The sequence below is a fragment of the Natrix helvetica genome (genome assembly GCF_964273705.1).
Source record: "Natrix helvetica genome assembly, chromosome: 1".
NCBI lineage: Eukaryota > Metazoa > Chordata > Lepidosauria > Squamata > Natricidae > Natrix > Natrix helvetica.
This window is the reverse complement of record NC_138548.1, coordinates 167,902,188-167,924,597: the sequence shown is the minus strand read 5'-3', so window position 1 is coordinate 167,924,597 and position 22,410 is coordinate 167,902,188. Positions and strand designations below refer to the sequence as shown.

Sequence of the window (22,410 nt, the reverse complement as noted above, 5' to 3'; positions counted from 1 at the left end):
TAATACATCTTGTTCTAAATAGATCAATAGGCTAATCCAGAGGCAGAAAACTGTTGATTTCTAATTTCTCAATGGAAAATATATAATAAAAAATAAATAAATAACAATTGGCCTTTGCTAGTATTGTAACTGTTTAACTACATTTCAACAAGGGAATTGTATAACATTTAATTTTCTTTTTTAATTGAAATTTGATTCATCCACTTGTAACTCAAATATATACCTTGCCAAAACACAAAATTCTTTGATTCACAGTGACAGGCAGAAATGGGTGGGTGATGGCTAACCTGAAAAAAAAATTATATAGAAGTAATTGGACAACAAAATCTACACAAGATTATTATATTCATCACCCTTTGAAAGACAATCTACGCAACTGTGCAAAGAACAATTAATGCAAAGCTGAATTCTGCCATGTTGAATGTTAGCTAATATTGCAAAAACAAATATTGTTTTAAAACAAATCTAGGGATTGTCTCGACAGCACTTCATAAATCAAAATGAAATGTTTTAAACAACTCTCCTTCCTCCCCAAAATTAAAGTCATATGGCAATATTTAACTACCTTGATTACAGCAGATCATACCTGCTCTGAGAAAAATCGAAATCCCTTGTCTTCCCTGATACACTCATAAGTCTCACCAAGTAGAGGGTTAAAAGGCTTGCTTCCTGCTCTGTAATAAGTGGAAGCATATCCCGAAGTTGCAAAGGTAGCAATAAGGACCTAATTAGAACAAAAAAAAACAGTATTTAAGAAAACAATTCTGAAAGAGCCTGGCTTAATACTCTATTATTTGACACGCTTTTAAATGCAGGAAAGAAAAATATAAGAATGTTATATTTTGAAGACTTAAGAGGAAGACGGGATGGACACTGAATCTACATTGTATATCTATTTTTGTATAATGTAATATATAATGTAATATTGCACTTACAAAGACACAAAGTTCTGTGGAAAACCAAAAGAGGAAATGTCAAGGTGAGAATCTGCATCTGAAGAAAATGCAGTGGCCATATTTATTTGTTGTGGGGAATCAGCTTATTATGAGGTGCAGAAGATGAGGCAAACCAGAAGGAAGAGAGTTGGACATTTTAACTTCAGGTTTTATGGAAGCAATGCTTTTTATTCCTTCCAAGCAGGATCACAGTATAAACTATTTTATTGCTTTGAGAACAAACCAATTTCCCAATTTCAAGTTCCCTTCTCAGTTGCCTGGGAACCAGAAGCTCCAAATAAATGTTCCAAACTGGACCCTTACTAGATTGTTTACATCCGAGGGTCTGATTTAACTGAACAGATCACAGAAAGAACTACAGATCATTTCAGGGAGAATGACCATTGGCTTACCTGAAGGGTCCTTTTCTGTGCACCGCGGGAGAGTCCAAGCAATGGGTTAATTCACTCTGGTTGCCCTGGATACTGAGGAACTTTTTTTCTCCCTTTAACCACACCTCCTCGTGTGATCACAGCCAGAATAATTTCCGAAAAGTCAATCTGTCGAGAGGATGGAGCGAAGGCGTCCAAGGAGTTTCCAGTTGAAGAAAAGAGTAAAGAATCCCCGGGCCGAAGACCAGGGTGGGTTGGACTCTCCCGCGGTGCACAGAAAAGGACCCTTCAGGTAAGCCAATGGTCATTTTCCTGTGCACCGCTTGGAGAGTCCAAGCAATGGGACATACCCAAGTTATTGTCCGATTGGGTGGGCAGAGTCAGAGTCCCGGGATTCGGTCGAAGACACGACCCCTTGAAGTACCCTCCTGCCAAAGGACGCCTCAGCCGAGGCGTAAACGTCCAGTTTGTAATGACGGATGAAGGGCGACGGGGAGGACCACGTAGCCGCCTTACAAATGTCTAGTATTGATGCCTGGGTGGCCCAGGCCGCCGTGGTAGCCGCGCTGCGAGTGGAATGCGCAGTGATGCCTCGGGGCACCGATCTGGACTGACTTTCGTAGGCCAGGGCGATGCAGGCGCGCAGCCACCTGCCAACAGTGGAAGAGGAGATTTTCTTGCCCAGGGAACCTGGATGAAATGACACGAATAAGGACTCCGACTTCCGGAATTCGGAGGTGCGGGCGATGTATGTTTTCAGCGCCCTTCTCACGTCCAGCATGTGCCACTGTCGTTCCCTGGGATGTGACGGTCTCGGACAGAAATCAGGAATCACAATTTCTTGCGTTCTATGAAACCAAGTATTAACCTTTGGAATAAAGGTAGGGTCCAGTCTCAACACCACCCTATCTGGGTGGACGGTACATAGGTCCTGGCGAACTGACAGGGCTGCCAGTTCTGAAATACGACGAGCTGACGTCACGGCGATGAGGAACGCCGTTTTTAGTGTAAGAAGACGCAGCGACGTAGTGCTGAGAGGCTCGAAGGGTGGAGCGGTGAGCGCCTGCAGAACCACGGACAGCTGCCAGGTGGGGTAGCGGTGGACCGTGGGAGGTCGTAAGTTACAAGCTCCCTTGAGGAAGGAACGGACCCTGGGCACCTTGCTAAGGGGCAAGACCGGGTCACCGGCCCAAACGGTGGAGAGGGCCGCCACCTGTCGTCGAAGGGTATTTGGAGCGAGGCCCTTGGCAAGGCCCCCTTGTAGGAAGTCCAGGACGCGGGAGACCGGAGCCGTCACCGGGTCCAAACGTAAGGCGTCGCACCATTTGGCGAAGGAGGCCCACGAGGCATCGTAGATTCGAGTGGTCGATGGCCGCCTAGCTGCTTGAATGGTGTGTATTACCTCCCCTGAGAAGCCCTCGCGCCTCAGCTGGTCCCCCTCAAGTGCCAGACGGCCAATTGTAGCCATTGGGGCTCTGGATGAGTTACGGCCCCCTGGCTGAGGGAGACTTGGTCTGGAGGAATCTTCCACGGAGGTGACAGGGAGAGGCTGACCAGGTCGGCGAACCACGAACGACGGGGCCAGTGCGGGGCCACGAGGAGTACCTCCGCCTCCTCCGCAATGATCCTGTGGATGACTTGTGGAATCAGGGGCAGCGGAGGAAAGGCATAAAGTAGGCCCCGGGGCCAAGGAGAGCGAAGGGCATCCGTCCCTTCCGCCCCCGGGGACTGGAAGCGGGAGAAATAGCGGCGAAGTTGAGCATTTTTCCTGGATGCGAATAGGTCGACCACGGGAGCGCCGAACCTGCGGGACAGCTGGTGAAACAGAGCCGGATCCAGTTTCCACTCTGCCGGGTCTATGGTGGTCCTGCTCAGCCAGTCCGCCTGGGTGTTGTCGACTCCCGAAATGTGGTCGGAGCGAAGAGATGCCAAATGCCTCTCCGCCCAGCGCCCCAGGGATTCCGCTTCCTTCATCAACGTCTTGGATCTGGTGCCCCCCTGGCGGTTTATGTGGGCCTTGGTGGCCACATTGTCCGTCATCAATAGGACATGTTGATGGAGAATGTCTTGGCGAAAATGCCGGAATGCCAGGCGGGCCGCACGCAGCTCCAGAAGATTGATGCTGCAGGAGCTCTCTGCGGGTGACCATTTGCCTTGCACCACTAGATGACCCATGTGTGCCCCCCAGCCGGCGAGGCTTGCGTCTGTGGTGACCACTAACCGGTTGGGCTCCTTGAACAGGTGGCCCTTGAGGAGTGCAGGGGACGTCCACCATCGGAGCGATCTCTTCACTGCTGGGGGAACGCTCACCAGTCGATTCGAGTTGCTCCTTGAGGCCCTCTGGTGAGGAAGGAGGAGCCATTGGAGAGCTCTGGAGTGAAGGCGAGCCCATGGGACGATCGAGATGGCAGAGATCATTTTTCCCAACAGCTGTGACAGGAGGACGATCGGTACCTGTCTCGCGAGCATCACCTTGCGGGTCATGGCCACTAAGCTGTCTAGCCTGTCCTGGGATAGGAAGACCCTGCATAGGGAAGTGTCTATGACCGCCCCCAGGTGGATAAGTCTGGTGGTGGGAACCAGATGGCTTTTCTTCAGATTTAGGGAAAAAACGTGGCTCCTCAGGGTTCTCATTGTGATGCGGAGGTCCCGCAAGGCCTGCTGCCTGGACGACGACTGGATCAGGATGTCGTCCAGGTAGCACTGGAGCCTTATGGGTCTGCGCCTCAGCTGGGCTGCTACAACTGCCAGGACCTTGGTGAAGGTCCTGGGGGCCGACGACAGGCCGAAGGGAAGGGCCCGGTATTGAAAATGCCTGCCGGCATAAAAAAAGCGCAGGAACCTCCTGTGCTGGGGACGGATGGGGATGTGTAGGTAAGCCTCCTTGAGGTCGATAGAGGTAAGGAGGTCTCCCTGACGGATCCCCGACAGGATGGACTGGAGGGACTGCATCTTGAACCTCCGGTAGGCAATGTGCCTGTTGAGGTTCTTTAGGTCCAAGATGGCCCTCCAGCCCCCCGAGTTCTTTGGTACCAGGAAGAGGATGGAGTAGAACCCCCTCCTTTCCTGGTCGGGGGGGACCTGCTCTATCGCGTCTATCTCCAGGAGATGGCGAATCTCCTGGTTCATAAGCTCCCTCTTCAGAGGGCAGGAAGGAGTGGGACACCGGATGAAGTTCCGGGGAGGGGGGGATAGGAATTCTAGGGATAGGCCCTCCCTCACGATCTGGAGGACCCAGGCGTCCTCCGTGGTCTGGACCCAATGGTGGGCGAATAGCTGGAGGCGCCCCCCTATGGGTGACGGGCCCGGGCAGTCACTTAGATTTGCGGAAGGGCCTGTTAGAGGCACCTCCGCGGTTGGATTTACGAAAACCGAATTGTTGTCTACCTCTGTCCTTAAAGGAGGACCTGTCCTGGAACCTGTCCCCTGACTGACCGGCCGGTCGGTAGGGCGGGGAGAAGGAAGTAGAGGTAGAGGGTTCAGGGGCACGAAAGGGCTGCCTCCTGGGGTATGGAGCGGACTTGCGGTCCTGCTTTTTCGTGGTGGAAGGCAAGATCTTCCTTTTATCTTTGGATTCAATGAGGAGAGGCTCAAGCGCCTCCCCAAATAATTTGGCGCCCTTAAAGGGGGCTGAGGCCAGCTTCCACTTGTGCTTCTGGTCCGCCTGCCAGTGGCGGAGCCAGATCAGGCGGCGTGAGGTGACGTTGGCCGCCAAGGCTCTAGAAGCAAATTTAGAGGCGTTAAGGGATGCGTCGGCCGCATATTGGGAGGCCGCAATAATTTTTGAAATATCCTGGCGGAGGCGCAAGTCTCCTGCCGGGAGTTTGGTCAACAGTTCCCTTAGCCATATAACGGAGGCCCTGTTAAAAAAGGAGGCGGAAGAGGAGGCTTTGATGGCCCAGGCAGCCGCCAGGTGGGCCTTATGGCACACCCTCTCCGCCTTCTTATCCTCCGCCTTGAGTCCATCCAGCAGTTCTGCTGGGAGGGAAGAGTTGGAGGTTAGGGCAGTGATAGGTGGTTCCACGGCCGGGAGAACCAAAAGGTCTTCCAAGGTGGGGTCCATAGAGTAAAGTTTCTTGTCTGCCCCGCTGGGGGAAGACAAGGTGGCTGGTTGGGCCCACTGGCGTTGGATCACGTCCAGGAACAAGCCCGGAACCGGGACCAGTTCCTGTTGGGGGGCCGGGACGTCGAACATGGCCGCATTGGGATTCTCGGGAACAGCATCGGCCGAAGGTTGGGCCGGCTTAGGTTTGATCCCTACCCTGGTAGCTAGTTTGGCCTTACGGAGAATGGACTTAAAAAGAGTGGGTTTGAAAAGTCCGGAAAAGGCAGGGGCTTCCGGGGGGAGGCCCTCGTCTTCAGATAGCTCCAGGCCGTCCTGGTCAGCGTCCTCGATGGCGGAGGTTTCGCTGACCACGGATGACTCAAGGGACGGATGGCGGGCACGCTTGGCTGGAGGGGGGGCCGCCGGGCCCCGGGAAGAGGCCCCTGGCCCCGAAGGGGGAGGGGAGCGCTTTTGGAGGCCCTCAGCAATGCCTCTGGCGATAGCACGATCGACCAAAGCCTGCACGCGCGGTGACAGCTCGGGCTCCTGATCAGAATCTGATCCCGGGTCCCTGGGGTCTTGGAGATGGTAGGGAGAACCCCCAGCCGGGGGAGCCCTGGTGTGACCCTCTGGGACTGGGTCCTGCTCATATGACCAGGACGGGGCAGGAGAAGTTGGCTCCGCCAGTGATCTGTCCGGGGACAGATCCTGAGACTCTACCTCCTCATTCAGCAATGCCAAGATATCACTTCTGGATGGGGGAACGGGGGCCACTTCTGGGGGGGACCCTGTCCCAGCCTGGCGCCGGGCCTTCTCAAATTGTTTATCAAGGGCCCGCTGGCGTCTCTCAGCGTCCTTGGTTTCGGCTGCAGTCGGGGCCTTGACAGGGTGCCTATGGGTGTCCCCTGAGATGCCCTTGCCCACACTCCCACCCCTACTGGAAGGGGGATCCTTGCTAGGGGCCTGAGAGGGGCCGGATCTAGCCTCAACGGAACCTGATGGAGGGAGCTCCATGCCAATGACCGCACAAGGATGATGCAGAAAACACAGGCAAACGGGTGGGCTGCAGCGGAATTCGACTGGCTACACTGAAGGCCTAAGGAAAAAAGACAATTATGATTAACAATACAGGTATAGGAAAATTAATAAATTCATTCCAGCCTAACACCAGTAGCCAAATGGGAGGAGGACACCCAGGAGGCTGAGCTATGAGGTGGGCCTGCAGCCCAGGCTGCAGTAACCCTAGCAGGAGAGGCAGGGAAGTCAGTAGGCCAGGAGACTAGAGCTTAAAAAAAGGCGAAGGCCTGGCCAGATCTTAGGGATAAAGAAATCCTTCCCTGTGCCGGTGCAAAGGACACGTGGTGGCCAAATTACCAGCGCCGCTGATGTCCAGTGGGTGGTGGCCGAGGGTCCGTTGGGCGGGCCCGGCGAGGCCCTGTAGCCACCAAGCGGCCTCCTGCAGGAGCGTGGCTGAGCGGCAGAGGCCTAAAATTAAAGGCGCGAACTTTTCGCGCCTAAAAATGGCCGCCGCAACAGCGAGGAGCTGGGCGGAGAGGAGAGCGGCAGCCAGGATCAATCCGGGCCGCTCGTAGCTCCGCGGGGGCTGAGGGGTGTAAAGAAACGCAGGGAAGTCAAAAAAACGAAAAAACTAGGCCGGAAAATAACAACCGGGGAGGGAACCGACCAAAAAACAAAGAAAAAAACCCCTTCGCCGCTGTTGCCGCGCTCTGGGAGCAAGCGGCAAGTTTCCAAGCCTGCAAAAGTGCGAGGCTGTGGAGAAACAACCTCCCCCACACACGCTTACCTCCTGGCCTCCTAGATAGCTGTGTTGATTGAAGAAGAATAAAAGACAGGGAGAAAAGTTGGTTTTGAAGAGGAAAAGGTTTTCCAAATTATTAGGAGAGTCCAAGCCAAGGATTAATAGCCTGAACTCAAAAATACATCCGATCTGGGCAGTGAGGAAAATTATTCTGGGTGTGATCACACGAGGAGGTGTGGTTAAAGGGAGAAAAAAAGTTCCTCAGTATCCAGGGCAACCAGAGTGAATTAACCCATTGCTTGGACTCTCCAAGCGGTGCACAGGAAAAAAATGCAGTTGTTGACTATAGTAAATTTTTCATTCATACATGTGCCTATGGGAGGAATATCCTGCAGTAACACACCCCTTCTTGTATTTCCAGATCAGGAACATACCCCTTCCTAAGTGAATTTCTCCCACATTGGCATTTGATTGCTTCTATTTAAAAAAAGTGGCTAACAAAAATCTACAACTACTTTTGAAAAGGCAGTTTTGCAATAGGAAAAAAAAAACCCAGAGGTGTAATTTAAAAAAAAGAAAAGAATATTTCTTTATCTTTGAAGATACATCATAGTTAAAAATATTTATAGAGATTCAACTCATAATAATTTGGGTACATTCCCCAGACACAGAAAATAGAGCATTATTCATGTATATAAATAAATATAATGGAAACAGTTCGCCAGGACTTTTTCCTATGCAAACTATAATCATATTTTTATTTATATATCTTATTTATACAGCTGCCATTCTCAGAGAATGCAATGTAATGATAGGTACTCAGGCAAGACTTTGCAATATAAAAATTCCCAGTACCCTCTTCCTGTCAGAACATATTTTATGTTTTTCACACAGAAAAGAGAAGGGCAGGTTATCTTGGAATTTTTTAAAGTATGTTAAAAAAGGTAAAAGTTTCCCTTGCACATATGTGCTAGTCGTTGGTGACTCTAGGGGGCGGTGCTCATCTCCATTTCAAAGCTGAAGAGCCATCACTGTCCGAAGACGTCTCCGTGGTCATGTGGCCGGCATAACTAAACGTCAAAAGCGCACGGAGCTCTGTTACCTTCCCACCAAAGGTGGTTCCTATTTTTCTACTTGCATTTTTACATGCTTTCGAACTGCTAGGTTGGCAGAAGCTGGGAGAAGTAATGGGAGCTCACTCTGTTACGTGGCACTAGGGATTCGAACCATCAACCTTTCTGGTCAACAAGCTCAGCATCTTAGCCACTGTTAAGTATGTTACAAAATACATTATTATAGGCAAGCAAATGGTATTTTTGTATAAACCAGAGGCTCTCATTGTGCCAGCATCACTTCTTTTAGAGAATGCAAAATACCAGAGGTCTAAGAGAGAAGGAATACATTATGGAACACCATGACATGTTCCATAATCAGGCCCATTACCATACGTTCATAGGGATCATCGGTTTCAGCGGCTTTGTCCAAAAGTTCACTATATTCCAGTTCCTCGCAAAGGTGTTGCAAAGTATTCAAAGGCTCATTGAGCTCTACAGGCATTGATACTTTGGAAAGGTCCTTCCCAATATTATTTCTCAAAATGTTCCACAGATTAATATTACTAGTATCAGGGGAGGGTGTTGGAAGACATGTCCTTCGTCCATTTCTGAAAGCACCTCCTGTTAGCTCACCATTCATTACTAAAAGAGAAATAGAGCAGAATGATCATGAAACCTATACAATGGGCTGATATACACATATATACATATAGTCGGTGTATGTTTGTGTGTGTGTGTGCGGCATGTGTGTATGCATGTATATGGGATGATATTACATAAAACTATAGGTAGTTTTCACAGTTACCGATTCATTTAGTGGCTTTTCAAAGTTACAAGAGTGCTAAAAAAAAAAATCTTAACACCCAGTTCTCACATTTATGACTTTAGTAGAATCTGTTAATTTTAACTCGCTGATTTAACCCATACTAAAAACGAAAGAGAAAAGCTGAAGCAAAGGAAAACTGAAGTAAAATCATAAGCCTGCCTGCAGTCCTGTCATTTTAATTGCATAACTGCTTTGCTTCACATGCAAGTCATAGAACACGACTGCGGTAGGACAATCTGTATTTTGAATTTTAATTATCTTACATTTTATCTTACTGTCTTATATTAGTCTACAAGCAAGCTTGTAGCCTACAATAGGGAATATCCTTATTTTGGGCCACAATTTCTTTGCTTTTTTAAAGTGAACTAACCGCCATGAATTCACAAAATACACTGTGAGGTTAAGTACCATTTTTAAAACCTGTTTCAACAATTGAGTCCATAGTCCTCCCTTGTATCTGAGACTATCACTACACCTGACTAAATCCTGAGTGCCTGGCAAAAACATAAAAAAGGCATTTAAAATCAATTTAAAAGAAACCTGATTAAGAATGATCCCAAATGTAGCTTTTATTGTGCACAGAATTTTACAAGGCATCCAGGTGTCATTATTTTCTTTATAAAATCACACAATGCCTTACCATGGCTTTACCTAGATTTTCCTTTGCTTTCTCATGTGTACATAACAAACTGTTACAGAAACAAGATGGAATAAGCTGCTTACCTTGAAATATTCAAACAGCAATATAACTCGCAGCGGTACATATTTGCTTAATCTTTCATTTCTTGCCTTTTTACCACCTTAGTTTTTTTCCCCTTCATAGCTTCCTCGACAGATGGAATTACAAAATTATATCTACGCACTAATTCCCACTTTTGCTTTTCTATTTCCATTAATTTATTTTCCAAACAGACTTTCCTTCCCTTTTAATTATTTTTATTTTTAAAAGGATTTTTGTTAATGTTACTGTACTTTTGCATATAATTCAATTAACTACTCGCTGACAGATGAGTTGCAGAAAAAAAAATGAAAAAAGAGGGGAGAAGATGGTTTATTTTTTTCCCCAGGCCCATTTTCTGTAAAATAACTGGAAAAATAAAAATGTTTTGGTAATACCTTAAAAAAAATTAGTTATATATTTTCAAATAATGAATGCAATAAGAGAAGTTCTTAATATATATTGCTATTGTTTATTTACCCCAAATGGTAATTAGAATCCCCCCCCCCAAATAGCAGAGTATTAAATGTCTTATAGACAGAGTACAGCTTTCAAATGTAAATACAAAATACATTTCAGCCACTAATGGGCACTGTCATTTTCATCAAAAGGAAGAATGATTTGGTACTTTACTTGTGAGCTTGTCTATTGCTGAATTTTTACCTTCAGGTCAGGCCTGCTCTTGACTAGGTCTCAAAGGATAGAAATATGTTTTATTATCATGTTAATCATTTCTTCGGTCTTCAACTTTATTTTTTTCAGTGACAAAATTAAGACACCTTGGATTTCCAGGGAATAATGGCTGAACTGAAGACGGTTCTACAAAATGAAGAGCTGATGAAGAGCTCACCAGAATGAAGAGCTGGTGAATAGACCAACTTTTCATAATTTCTCTCCAGACAAGGAGAGGACTTGAGATTGCCTATGTGTGCCCCAGACAGTTTCTCCTCATGAGACCACCTCAAGACAGTGGTTTCCAACTGTCAATCTGGGAGAGAGGGGTTCTTATTCAAACTGTGGTTGGTATTTTCAAAAGGACACTGGGTTTCCATACTTCCTTTTTTAATCATGTTAGGAAATTGTTAAATTGTTAACTGCCTTTCACCTATTAGGAACATTTGGATTGACTTTTTACAGCACCAGGTAAATTTCCCTCAATCCTTAGCAAAATAGAGTCTGAAATATAACATTAATGACTTAAAAATCCTTTCTGAAATAAACAGTAAAAAGGTAATTAAAACTTTGAATTTTTAAGCATTTTTTATTAAAGTTTAAAAACACAAAGATAAAAAGTTAATACAAACTAAGAAAAAAATAACAGTAAAAAAGTAAAATGCAAAAATATTAAATAGTTATATATGTTTAGATATACACATGTATCTTCTACATATAAATATTGAAAAACATTATAGATATATTAAAGATATATTAAAGAATATATATATATTTATATAATGAATTTTTTTTCATATAATGAAAAAAATTGGCTGGTAGAGCTGAAACAATGAGATTTTATGGATTTATTTATAAATAACCGATGGAATATGGGAAGAAGAGATGATTTGTTGTGTTTTAAAAGAAGATGAGTGATTAAAATTGTTTATAATTGTAAAGAAGGAGAAAGTTGTTTTTTACTGCATTCTTATTTATTCTTCTTTAATTATTCTTCTTTTTCTTTTCTGCACTGTCTATTTTTCTTTTTAGTCTTTTCTTTTTTTAGTTTGTATTAGTTTTTATTGTAGTAAATTGTAATCTTTAATAAAATTGCTATAAAAAACAACAATTAAGAGATCCTGGGTTCTTGGACATCTATGGTTTATAGTTCCATTTGTAACAAAAGTTAAAAAGATCTTTATGTACATTCAATTAGTCATGGGAAAATAAAGGGAAAAGAGTCCCTGTGGATTTTACTCCACTACTTGTTGAGTATATAGGGGCGGCGCTCATCTCTGTTTCAAGGCTGCAAGTCAGCGCTGTCTGGAGACGTTTCCTCAGTCATGTGGCCAGCATGACATTGTGAAGCGCTGTTTCCTCCCCATTGAAGTGGTACCTATTTATGTCACTGCGTTAATTATTTGCTAGCCATGCTGAAAATTTACTGCGCAGGTCATAGGCCTTATCTGACAATTTACTGTGCATGCTTCTTAACACGTTCCTTAATACATCACACATTCCAGATACTTCTGAGTCTTTTGATCTTCTGTTCGTCTGCCAAGAAGGTGGACGACAATTGCTCTTGCCAAAATGTAACAATTAGATAGATTTGTTTTATTTTATTTTCATATTAAAGTTTTGTTTTTAATTAGAACATGTTATCGGTCTTACTTTCGCTTTTTCTGAAGATATGCTTTTTAGGAAAGCCGACGGTCTACACCTCATTAGCTCAGGGTGAAATTTCCCCTGACAATTTATCTACTCTCATTTGCATACTTTTGAACTGCTAAGTGAGCAGGAGCTAGACAAAGGTAGGTGCTCACCCCCGTCAAACGATGCCCTGGTCTTGAACGCAAGCTGTCAGCGTTCCAGTCAACAAGCATCTTAACTGCTGAGCCATCATGCCACTCACTCAATTAGTAAATGTAGCAATTATTTAAATAAATTACATATTTAAATTTAATCAACATAGCAAGCATTACTGCATGAGTAAAGAATTTGCTCATGCCCAAAGTATAGAATTTGCAATATATATTTCTTAGCTGAACTTAAATGAATAAACAAAATTTTTATTCAAATACTGGAATACATTTTTCCAATATTTCTTGACATATTTTTTCCAAAATAATTAGAAGTAGCATTTTACTTCAAAATAACAAATCTAAAACTTTTGCACACCACTGCTTGTAAGTAGAAGGGAGGGAGGATTAGCAACTTAGAAAATTTAGAAATATGATTTATAATGAGGTTTGGGTTAGGCACAATGGGATGCAGAAAGACGAATGAGATGGTAAAAATTAGCGATGAAGATGCTGAAAGATATGTCAATTGGAAAATAGAAATAGAGTAACTAAGAGAACAGGGATGGGAATTATACATAAAAAACAATACAATATCCTGAAGTGACCAAAAGAAAGAGGATTAATATGAAGAGAGGTTCAAAGTATCTTGCGATGGCAAAGAGGAAAGAATAAAGGCAGAAAAAAGGATTAACAGGAAGCATATGTAAAAACTCATATTAAAAAAGAAAGAAAAGCAATTTATTGCAACTAATAAAGTAAATTAGAAGCAATTTGAAAATAGCTCTCAGAGTGAAGACTCCTTGTTTGCCTCTTTATAAATTATATAAATATCATTTTCTAAAAGTCAAGAAACTGCATACTTTGCCGAGAAATATTGTCTCCAACACTAGTGTTGTCCTCAGATATGTTGTCGCTCACATCACTTATATAAGATTCATCATCAGAAGCCTAATGAAGAAAACACTGATTATTACTATTATTATGCTGAAGAAATAAATGCTATTGTCATAAATTCAAATTCCTTATAATCTTTTTGCATTTTTAGATCCATCCTGTTTGCCTGCAAACATTCTGCCCATTCAATAAAACATCGATAGGTACACATATCTGTGGTGAATCCCCCTCTGGCAAAACAACAATGCAACAACCGCTCAAAGAAAAAGCAGCAAAGAGATTTGGAAAATTATAGCATTTTGCTGCCATCTTATAGTTATCCTCAGCTGTACAGGTCAGATATGGTAGCCCTTATTTTATTTAGTATTTCAGAGTGTTCAAATAATTATGTACAGTATATTACCTTAAAAACATTTGCTATAACTTAACTGATATGATTGCCTTCATACATGAATCATTGGCTGGGACATATATGCTTATGAAAAACATCAACAAAGCAGTTATTAAATGTGAATCATAGACAAGCTATGCCATGCCCATATTTCTAATTAAAATGAAGAATCCAGTACTTCAATCTCACGTTACATAAAGGTGTTATAAATATAAATTACGCTGCTGAGTAAAGATTGTTCTTCCTAACCTCATTTTCTGATGAGCTTGCAGATAGAAGCACTTCTTGGGCATCAAAAAATTCAGAGACAGACTCAGACATGGAGAGCCTGCTCTCATTAGAAACTTGTTGGGAAAGTGGGAGACTGACATGGATCTGTTCACCTGTCTATAAAAGAAAAGCATATAGATGAATTCTGCATACTGTATAGTGAGAGCCTAAGAGTTTATGCAAGCTATGACAAAACAAAAATCACCCCAAGCCATGCTGGATAGATGCACTGCTTCTTTTTTCACATTTCTTTCCCGCATACTGAGAGAGAAAATAAAGCAGAGATGGTCCTGTAAACCTGCCCTGTATCTAGCAAATTGAGAGTTTAGTTGAAAAGGAGTCATATTTTCAAGATACACCCCAAACTTTCTGGTGCTTGGAGAAAGAGGTGCATTACTTTCCTCAGGATTAGTACAATTCTTAGTACGTTTACACTGCAGTTCCACGTGTATTGATGAGTGTTGCCACAAAATGCAGGCTGGCTACAATCAATTCATACGCAGCCAGTCATTCTCTCAGAGAGAGAATTCTATTCTTGCCCACAGTCATTCAACGTTTTGTAATCAATGACTATGTTCAATTCTCAATAAGTTACATACGCTAATAACTTCTAATTCTTCAGGTCTCCAGTTTTGATTATAGTCTTTTTACCACCCCGTTCTTAAGTGTGCTATTAGGAAAACAGTGCTTATACTCTATTTACTGTATTTCAAATCTTCCCTTTTTGAGGATAGGTCATATATACACCGTTTTATCTTCTCAATAGGTAATTTTAAGGTTCACCTTGGAAAGAGATATGCTCTGCCAGTCAGGCTTGCAGCATGGATCTCTTTTATTTCATTACTTCCCATTGCAAAGGAAAATAACACTTCTCTATTTAAAAGAACGCTCAACCCACATCATTAAGAAGCTACTGCTACAGGATGGGAAAGCCGAGAATATAGGAAAAGCAATTTCTGCTATCCCAGAAAATGAGAAGTTGTATATGCTGTCAGATACAGGAAATTCTGTTTCAAAAGGGGCGTAGCAACTTTAACAAGTGCCTAAATGCATTTGCCTCGATTCATACTCTGGAATAATTCTAACTGCATGCAATAGAAGTAGCTTCGAATGAAAGATGCAAGAAAAACTTTGAATTGAAGGGTTAACCAACAAAGCGCATGGTAATGTAATTAAAACATGGCATAAAATTCAAGTGAGAGAGGAAGAGAGACACCATAACTTTCAAGAAAAGGAATTTGAAAGGAAAATATATAATGAAATAGAGACCTTGGTGAAATCACTAAGCATTATCTTCTCATGTATCTCTTAAAATTAAGTGAAGTTTTACATTTTCTAATCTGGAAGGTCTCCTGCTCAAAAGGAAAACAGAAAAGATCATCAACTGAACAGGTATTGTTGCAATGCTAATTGGTTTATCTTCCATCTTTTAAAATCCAAAGCATAAGATTGATAATGCCAAATGATCAGAAACAGAAAGGAAGCAGACAATTCTGCTTGGATGGATGGAGTAGTGGGCTTACTCCAAGGGTCTATACTGATAATGACTAATGTTTTTTTAACACATTTTAAACTCATTTTTAAATATCTGGAGTTGGACTAGTCAAAAAAGGTAATTGACCGTATGGACTGACCAGGATGGCCAAAAATATGGCAGAGAAGAGCTCTAAATCAATTTCTTAAACTGGGTAAAAGACTATAAAATGGCAAATGTGGTTCAATAAATGTTAAATATAAAATAATATGCACCAATGCAAAAAAAAAAAAAGTTCACAACACTCTGATGATGTCCACTGAATACACTGAACTGGCAATGATGAACCAGAAATATTGTGGCATCATAATGGGAACCAGAAATAAATATATTAAGATTTTTAGTTTTGGGAAAATAAAGTAGTGGGTATGAATAAATTATGCAGGATACAATGAAAGTAGATAGAAAATATATAATATTTCTCTCTCATAGGACAGAAACTCGGAAGCAGATTTACAAAAAACAAATGAAAGTCTATCTACACATTTAAATAGGCTAATTCTATTTAAATGTGTAGATAGACTTTCATTTGTTTTTTGTAAATCTGCTTCCGAGCCATTCTAAAATCAATAGCCGATCAACTAATTAGATGTCATTTAGTTAACAACCACATGAATAAACATTATCCAGGATAAGCCTATAGCTTAGTTATAATTTATATTCACAGGGTCCCCACAGTCACTTGGGAACAGGCTGTTGTACTATATAGGTATTTCATATAAAGTGGCATGGCTCTTATGTATTTACATTTCAGCTGCATGTTCAAATACTGATTGAATGAGGTTATCAAACATTCTACTCAGCAATTTAAAATATGGGTTTTTTTCCATAGGGAATTTACACTAATTATAGCTTATTACTATCATGAATGCAATTAGAAAATTATTATCTAAAATGAGTTTGTCCCACTACTTGCCAACTTTGCCAACCATAATCATTTAATCATTAATGGTTATTAGCAGAATTTAACTGTGGTAAGTCCATTAGAGCAATGCCAAAGTCTTACCTCATCAGGACTAGGGATAATATTTACACTGACAACCTGATCACAAAGAACAGACTCTGAGTGTATTCTGTTCAAACGACTCCTTAGTTCAGCATTCTGGTTGAGAGCCTTAAAATAATAAAATTGAATATTTAATTTTAATTGCACAAGAAGAGTAAAAAAAAAAAAGAGCCAAGCTATCTTTATATCTTATATCCTGGCCAAACTATAGTGTTATTATATAACGTTTTGGGTAGGATTCATTTTCAAAATTAACATCTCTGCTGATTATAAATGTTACTCTCCAAAGATTCCTTTACTTATTATGCATTAATTGCAACTACAGTATCATGATATTTCCCCCCAAGATTTTATTACTAGTGTTATGGAGGGACTGCCCTCTGCCCTTCCCATTGCCTCACCCCGATTTGACCTGGGGAACTCAACTTTGATTTTTAAAAACATTGTCAAAATCAAGCCCCTCTAGAAAAGCTTGAAAAATGACCCTAAAACTGAAGACAAAGGCTAGATGGACATTTCACAAAAGGACTTCGTCATTCTTTGGATTATTCTTAGCATAGATGCATCCTTCTCTCGGCTGACCATTGGAGAGTATCAGGGATGAGAATGGCTCTGTAATTCATTTGGCAATTCATTTTTTTTTTAAGATAATCTCTGTCCAGGAGCTTTCAGAGGACCTAGGAGGAATGAGGGCTGAGAGACAGGTTTACTTCCACAATACTTCTACAAACCATGGAACAGTTTGCCTTCAGAAGTTGTGGGAGCTTCATCCTTGGAAGCTTTCAAGAAGAGACTGGATTGCCATCTGTCAGAAATGATGTAGGGTCTCATGCTTAGGTGGGGGATAGTGGACTAAATGACCTCCAAGTTCCCTTCCAACTCTGTTAATCTGTTAAAAAAATTCCTGCTAGAAATGCATAGTCCCTCACACTTTAGATAAGTCTGAGACCAGGATAAAATATCGAAGATCCCTGTGCACCTTTTAAATAAAGCACAGCTTGGAAGGAAAGGTGGTAAAAATGGTTCTCAAATCTTTCCCTGTGGAATATTTGCTTATTCAGAATAATTTACACACTAGATTTACACAAAAAAATTCATCAAACTTCTGTATCTGTTTCCTCTGTGAGGAAAGGAGTAGGCCATTATTAGAAAAACAGCCTATAGAGAAGAGGCTATGGAGCAGTGGTGGGTTCCGGATCCCGTTCCAACCAGTACGGTTGGAACGGGTCCGGCGTCGCCCACAAGGAGTGTGCGCACACACGCACACCATGCACATGCGTCATCCCTGCCAGCGACGCCTCCCCAATGCTCCAGCTGCTCAGTGGAGTGTTGCGCAGGTGCTGTACGCGCCATGCGCATGTGCGGAAGCGCTGAAGGCTTTAAAGGACAGGTAAGGAGCTCAGGCGGGCGGATGGGAACTCCGGAGCCCCGTACCTGGAACGGTACCCGGTGCTCCATGCAGGCTCCAATACGCCCGTACCGGGGCATACTGCCTGCAACCTACCACTACTATGGAGCCTACCGACTCTTACTGATCCAACAAAATGTGTAAAGAGACATATCAGTTTAGAAATAATGTCTGAGACTGTTTTACATCTCATTATATTTGGCTATAAAGACTGAAACTCAATAGAAACATCTTACCCAGAATTAGACTTACACCGAATTGGCCTGCACACCTTATAATGCAGATACTGACTTACTTCCTTGTTTCATTAGTTTATGAAAGAAAAACTAATTCGAAATCCCTTCTACTAAATTCTGTCATCTGATGGGATATTGGAGGCATCCCTTCTCTATAGCTGCCCTAGCTCTTTGGAATAGCCTCCCGACTGAGATTTGAGAAAACCTAACCATTTTACCCGTCTGGAATGCCCTGAAGACCTACCTCTTTCTCCAAACATTGGACCAGGGTGGTGGTTTAGCTTGGAGATTGAGAGCTGATTGGTCAGACCCTGCTGGGAAGGCTTGCCCTATTTTTATTAGTTGTTGTAAGTCATCTAGGTTCTCAATGTGAGAAAAGCAGCCCATACAAGTTCAATAAACAAGCAAGCAAGCATTCATGCATGCATGCATAGTTTCCAATGGAAAGTGATCTGAATGCTTGCTTCAGTAAGTAAAACATGCCTTTAATAGAAATAATATTTATAATAATGACTGCTGTTTGTAACTTCAGTATATCAATACTTATTACTGATATAATCAGTCATAATCTCGCTCTCCCCCCTCCCCCCACTTTCAAGTCAATCAACTCAATCTTGACTCTTGACAACTGCCTGAACAAGGGCTTGCAGTTTTCTTGGGAAGATCTAGGAATGGTTTGCCATTGCTATATTTCTAGGGATGAGAATAAGAGACTGGATAAAGTTCATCCAGTTGGCTCTGTGCCTGAGGTAGGACTAGAATTCAGTCACCCCAATTCTAGCTTGGTGCCTTAACCACACCACCATATTGGTTGTCATACTAATATTATCTCATACTTTTGATATATATTTGTAACATAATGAAAATACTCTCCAAATAATCATTAGCTTTTATATAATGGGACAGAAAAAAAATCAATAAACTCATCTCCTGAGCTGCCTTATTTACTATAAATTAGAAAACCCACATTTTAATATTAACTGTTTAATAGTTAGTTAAGTAAGCTAGACAATTTATGAAGCTGAATTCTATTCAGCAGCAGAATATGATTCACTGGAACACATCGCAATGAGGGGAAAGCCAAGCAGGACCCTGGACATTTTGACAAACATTTTGGTGATCAAAGAAAGAGAGGAAAAGATTAGTAAAGAAAAATATGATTTCATTTGCTAACCCTGATTCTTTTCTATTTTTAGAAATGTTAATGTTCTTCTACAGAAAGAAACTCCTAATAAGAAATGAAAACTAAATGATCAGAGAAACATAAGATGCCAGACTGGAAGCAAAATCGTATGCCATGTTACCATGATTTTATCTTTAAACCATAATAAAATCATTACATGACAATAAAAATGCTAATTGGGTCACTTAGATGATACTGTGACCAGAGGCAAAAGAATAACATTCTACTAGATATGGATTATTTCATGAGAAGCTTTTTTTCTCCCTCACTTCTTCTTTGCCTATTTTCCTCCCTATAGAAATTATTGTACTAGGAAAGGAGATATTCTAGAATACTGGGTTTCAAGATATATATAAGTACTAATCAATAAACATTGTAAATAATTTCCTCCTCCTTGGGAAGGAAAAAGAGTAACAAAACAGAAGAGATTATAACCCAAACATGTATTATCTAATCACCTCATGGAAAAAAAATGAATAAGGCAAGACGATTGCACAACAAAAGCCCTATTTGGAAATATTTTAGAAATTAAAGCATGACATCAAGTAGAAAATAGTAACAGTAAAACAAAGATGAAACAAAAACTATAGACATTAACCAACCTAATATCAATATTAACTTAATTGTGAATTTATATGTGGGTGCTATATAGATGCTAAGGCAAAGCTGAGGAGATATCAATGGGATTGTATATGCCTTACTTCCATGCAATTTATATTTATATCATACTGTATTTATTACATCACACTACATTACATTACTTTATTGCAAGTGCAGATTTTATTTAAATGGACTAATCGAAAGGACAGGAAGTCTACACCTAAGTATTTGTGGATTCTTCAATGGTACCTTATCTCTGAAATACTCTCACTTCTTTTTTGCCTATTATCTCTGAAATAACCTTCTCAAAAAATGCTTGGCAGATACCTTCAGTAGTAAGACCAGGTCTCTTACTCTCCCAGGCAGATAAACACATTTTTGTGAATACTTAACAACTTTCATTGCTTCTATTATTACTGTGGTTTAATGCTGATTAATTGTCCATGCTATAGCAGTTCGTGAGTTCTTATTTTGGTCATGGTTTTTTAATATTGGTCTTTTTTTTAAAAAAACTATGTTTTACTTCATTCAAAGTTAAGTGGAATGAAACAGCAATACATAGAATAGTGTGAAATATTATGATCTAAATTACAAAAGGAAACAAGGTCATGTTAGGCCATCATTCAAAAATTGTTGCTCTCCATAAAGATATCCATTTCAGCTGATATCTAAATAGGCAGATATCAGATTAATCAAGGCAAGGGTAGGCAACATTAAAGCCAACATTTAAAACATTAAAGCTCAAGCTCAAGACCCTCTCTTGTTATGCAACTAAAATATGTCAGATTCCCACTGAAAATTGGAAATTGTTGTAAACCTTAGTATATAATTTGGGGGATGGGGGGGAGAGAGGTTTCTTGTTTTTCTACATTAAAAAAAAATTGGAAACTCGTGGACATAATGTGACATATTAGTTTATTTAGCACCACACCCTCCCAGCCCAATAGATTTAAGGGATACATAGGAAACAGAGTCTACCATATTAACACTTCTCCAAAGCTCCCTTTACAACTTATATACATGTAAGAAAAAAGGAGGTAAAAGAAATGCTTGAAATGGAACTCTAGGGAGCAGAAAAACAAAATTAAAAATCAGTATAAAGTATAATGTTAATATCAGTATGTTTTCCAGCAGAAGCAATATTAAATTGATTTATCTTATGCACTAGATTGAAAACACTAGGAAGGAAAAGAAATCACAGGCATTCATCTTTTATTATGTAACATGGAAGCATAAAAAATTATGGAAATTATTTCTCGTACTACTTTGTATTCGATTATCTATTAGAAAGTTGCTACGTATCATGTGTTATTAGAACACAGACACAAATTATAGCTATTTCCAAAGTCAACATTTATTTTCCTATAACCTTACCTGAGAAAGTGATTGTCGGAGACGTAGCATCTGTGTGTTGTGTCCTGCAAAATCATGTTCTGTTACCATCTGTTTCAGCTTTTCCTTTTCTATTGCTATACTGTTAAACGCAGACTTCAAAAGAGAATGTACTGAAGAAGAAACAAGAATGTCTTTGAAAAACACTGTATTGTTTTTGTATGCAATCATTAAATGTAAACGTAATAATATTAAATCTAAACATTTAATAAAAAGAAGGACTAGGGGAGACATGATAGCAGTGTTCCAATATCTCAGGGGTTGCCACAAAGAAGTTGGAGTCAAGCTATTCCCCAAAGCACCTGAGGGTAGGACAAGAAGCAATGGGTGGAAACTAATCAAGGAGAGAAGCAACTTAGAACTGAGGAGAAATTTCCTGACCATTAGAACCAGTGGTTGGTTCCTACTGGTTCTGACCGGTTTGGCCGAACTGGTAGTAGTTTGGCTGCCTGGGTCGCTGGAACAGGCAGCGACCCAGGCCTGCCACGCCCTCAAACTGTTTTTCCCTGTGGCACCGTAGGCCCTGCCATCTTGTTTTTGGCTTCTGCGCATGTGCAGAAGCATTTCTATAGTACTGTGCATGCGCGTACATTACGCATCAAGCACACGGATGCTGCATGACCACGAGCAAACTAGCAGTAGCGGCTGCCGGAACGCACCCCTGGTTAGAACAATTAATCAGTGGAACAACTTGCCTCCAGAAGTTGTGGTTGCTCTAACACTGGATGCTTTTAAGAAGATGTCAGATAGCCATTTGTCTGAAGTGGTGTAGGGTTTCCTGCCTAAGCGGGGGGTTGGACTAGAAGTCCTCCAAGGTCCCTTCCAACTCTGTTACTCTATTCTATTCTACATTATGCATGCAGAAAAGCACTGTACACTATACAGGTAGTCCTTGGAAAATGCTGTACAGGTATGCCTTGACTTACAACAGTTCATTTAGTGATCGTTCAAAGTTACAATGGCACTGAAAAAAAGTGATTTATGACCATTTTTCACACTTTCGACCATTGTAGCATCCCCATGGTCATGTGATCAAAATTCGGACACCTGGCAACCGGTTCATATTTATAATGGTTGCAGGGTCATGTGATCTGCTTTTGTGACCTTCTGAAAAGCAAAGTCAATGGGGAAGCCAGATTCACTTAACAACTGCAATGATTCACTTAACAACTGTTGCAAGAAAAGTCATAAAATGGAGCGAAGCTCTGTTAACAAATATTTCACTTAGCAACATAAAAGTTGGGCTCAATTGTAGTCGTAACTCGAGGACTACTGGTATACAAAATACCTCTTTAGAATACTTTCACAAC

General features: G+C 41.5%; 1 protein-coding gene across 8 annotated transcripts in view; it reads right to left on the bottom strand.

Annotated features, from left to right (window-relative positions):
- The window catches only part of OSBPL6 (oxysterol binding protein like 6), a 101,892-nt gene that overhangs the window by 24,145 nt on the left and 55,337 nt on the right, over positions 1 to 22,410 (bottom strand). For 6 of the 8 annotated variants that reach the window (XR_014173902.1, XM_081936513.1, XM_081936511.1 and 3 more), the window contains 7 exons: positions 21,083 to 21,213; positions 16,282 to 16,389; positions 13,721 to 13,858; positions 13,047 to 13,134; positions 8,575 to 8,828; positions 587 to 724; positions 224 to 287 (listed from right to left, as the gene is read on the bottom strand). Coding sequence is in view for 7 of the 8 variants with exons in the window: in XM_081936513.1 (XP_081792639.1) it covers positions 224 to 287; positions 587 to 724; positions 8,575 to 8,828; positions 13,047 to 13,134; positions 13,721 to 13,858; positions 16,282 to 16,389; positions 21,083 to 21,213 (921 nt within the window). In the remaining variant the exon portion in view is untranslated. The remainder of the gene's footprint in view (positions 1 to 223; positions 288 to 586; positions 725 to 8,574; positions 8,829 to 13,046; positions 13,135 to 13,720; positions 13,859 to 16,281; positions 16,390 to 21,082; positions 21,214 to 22,410) is intronic. The other 2 variants (XM_081936515.1, XM_081936517.1) reach the window with 1 other exon arrangement.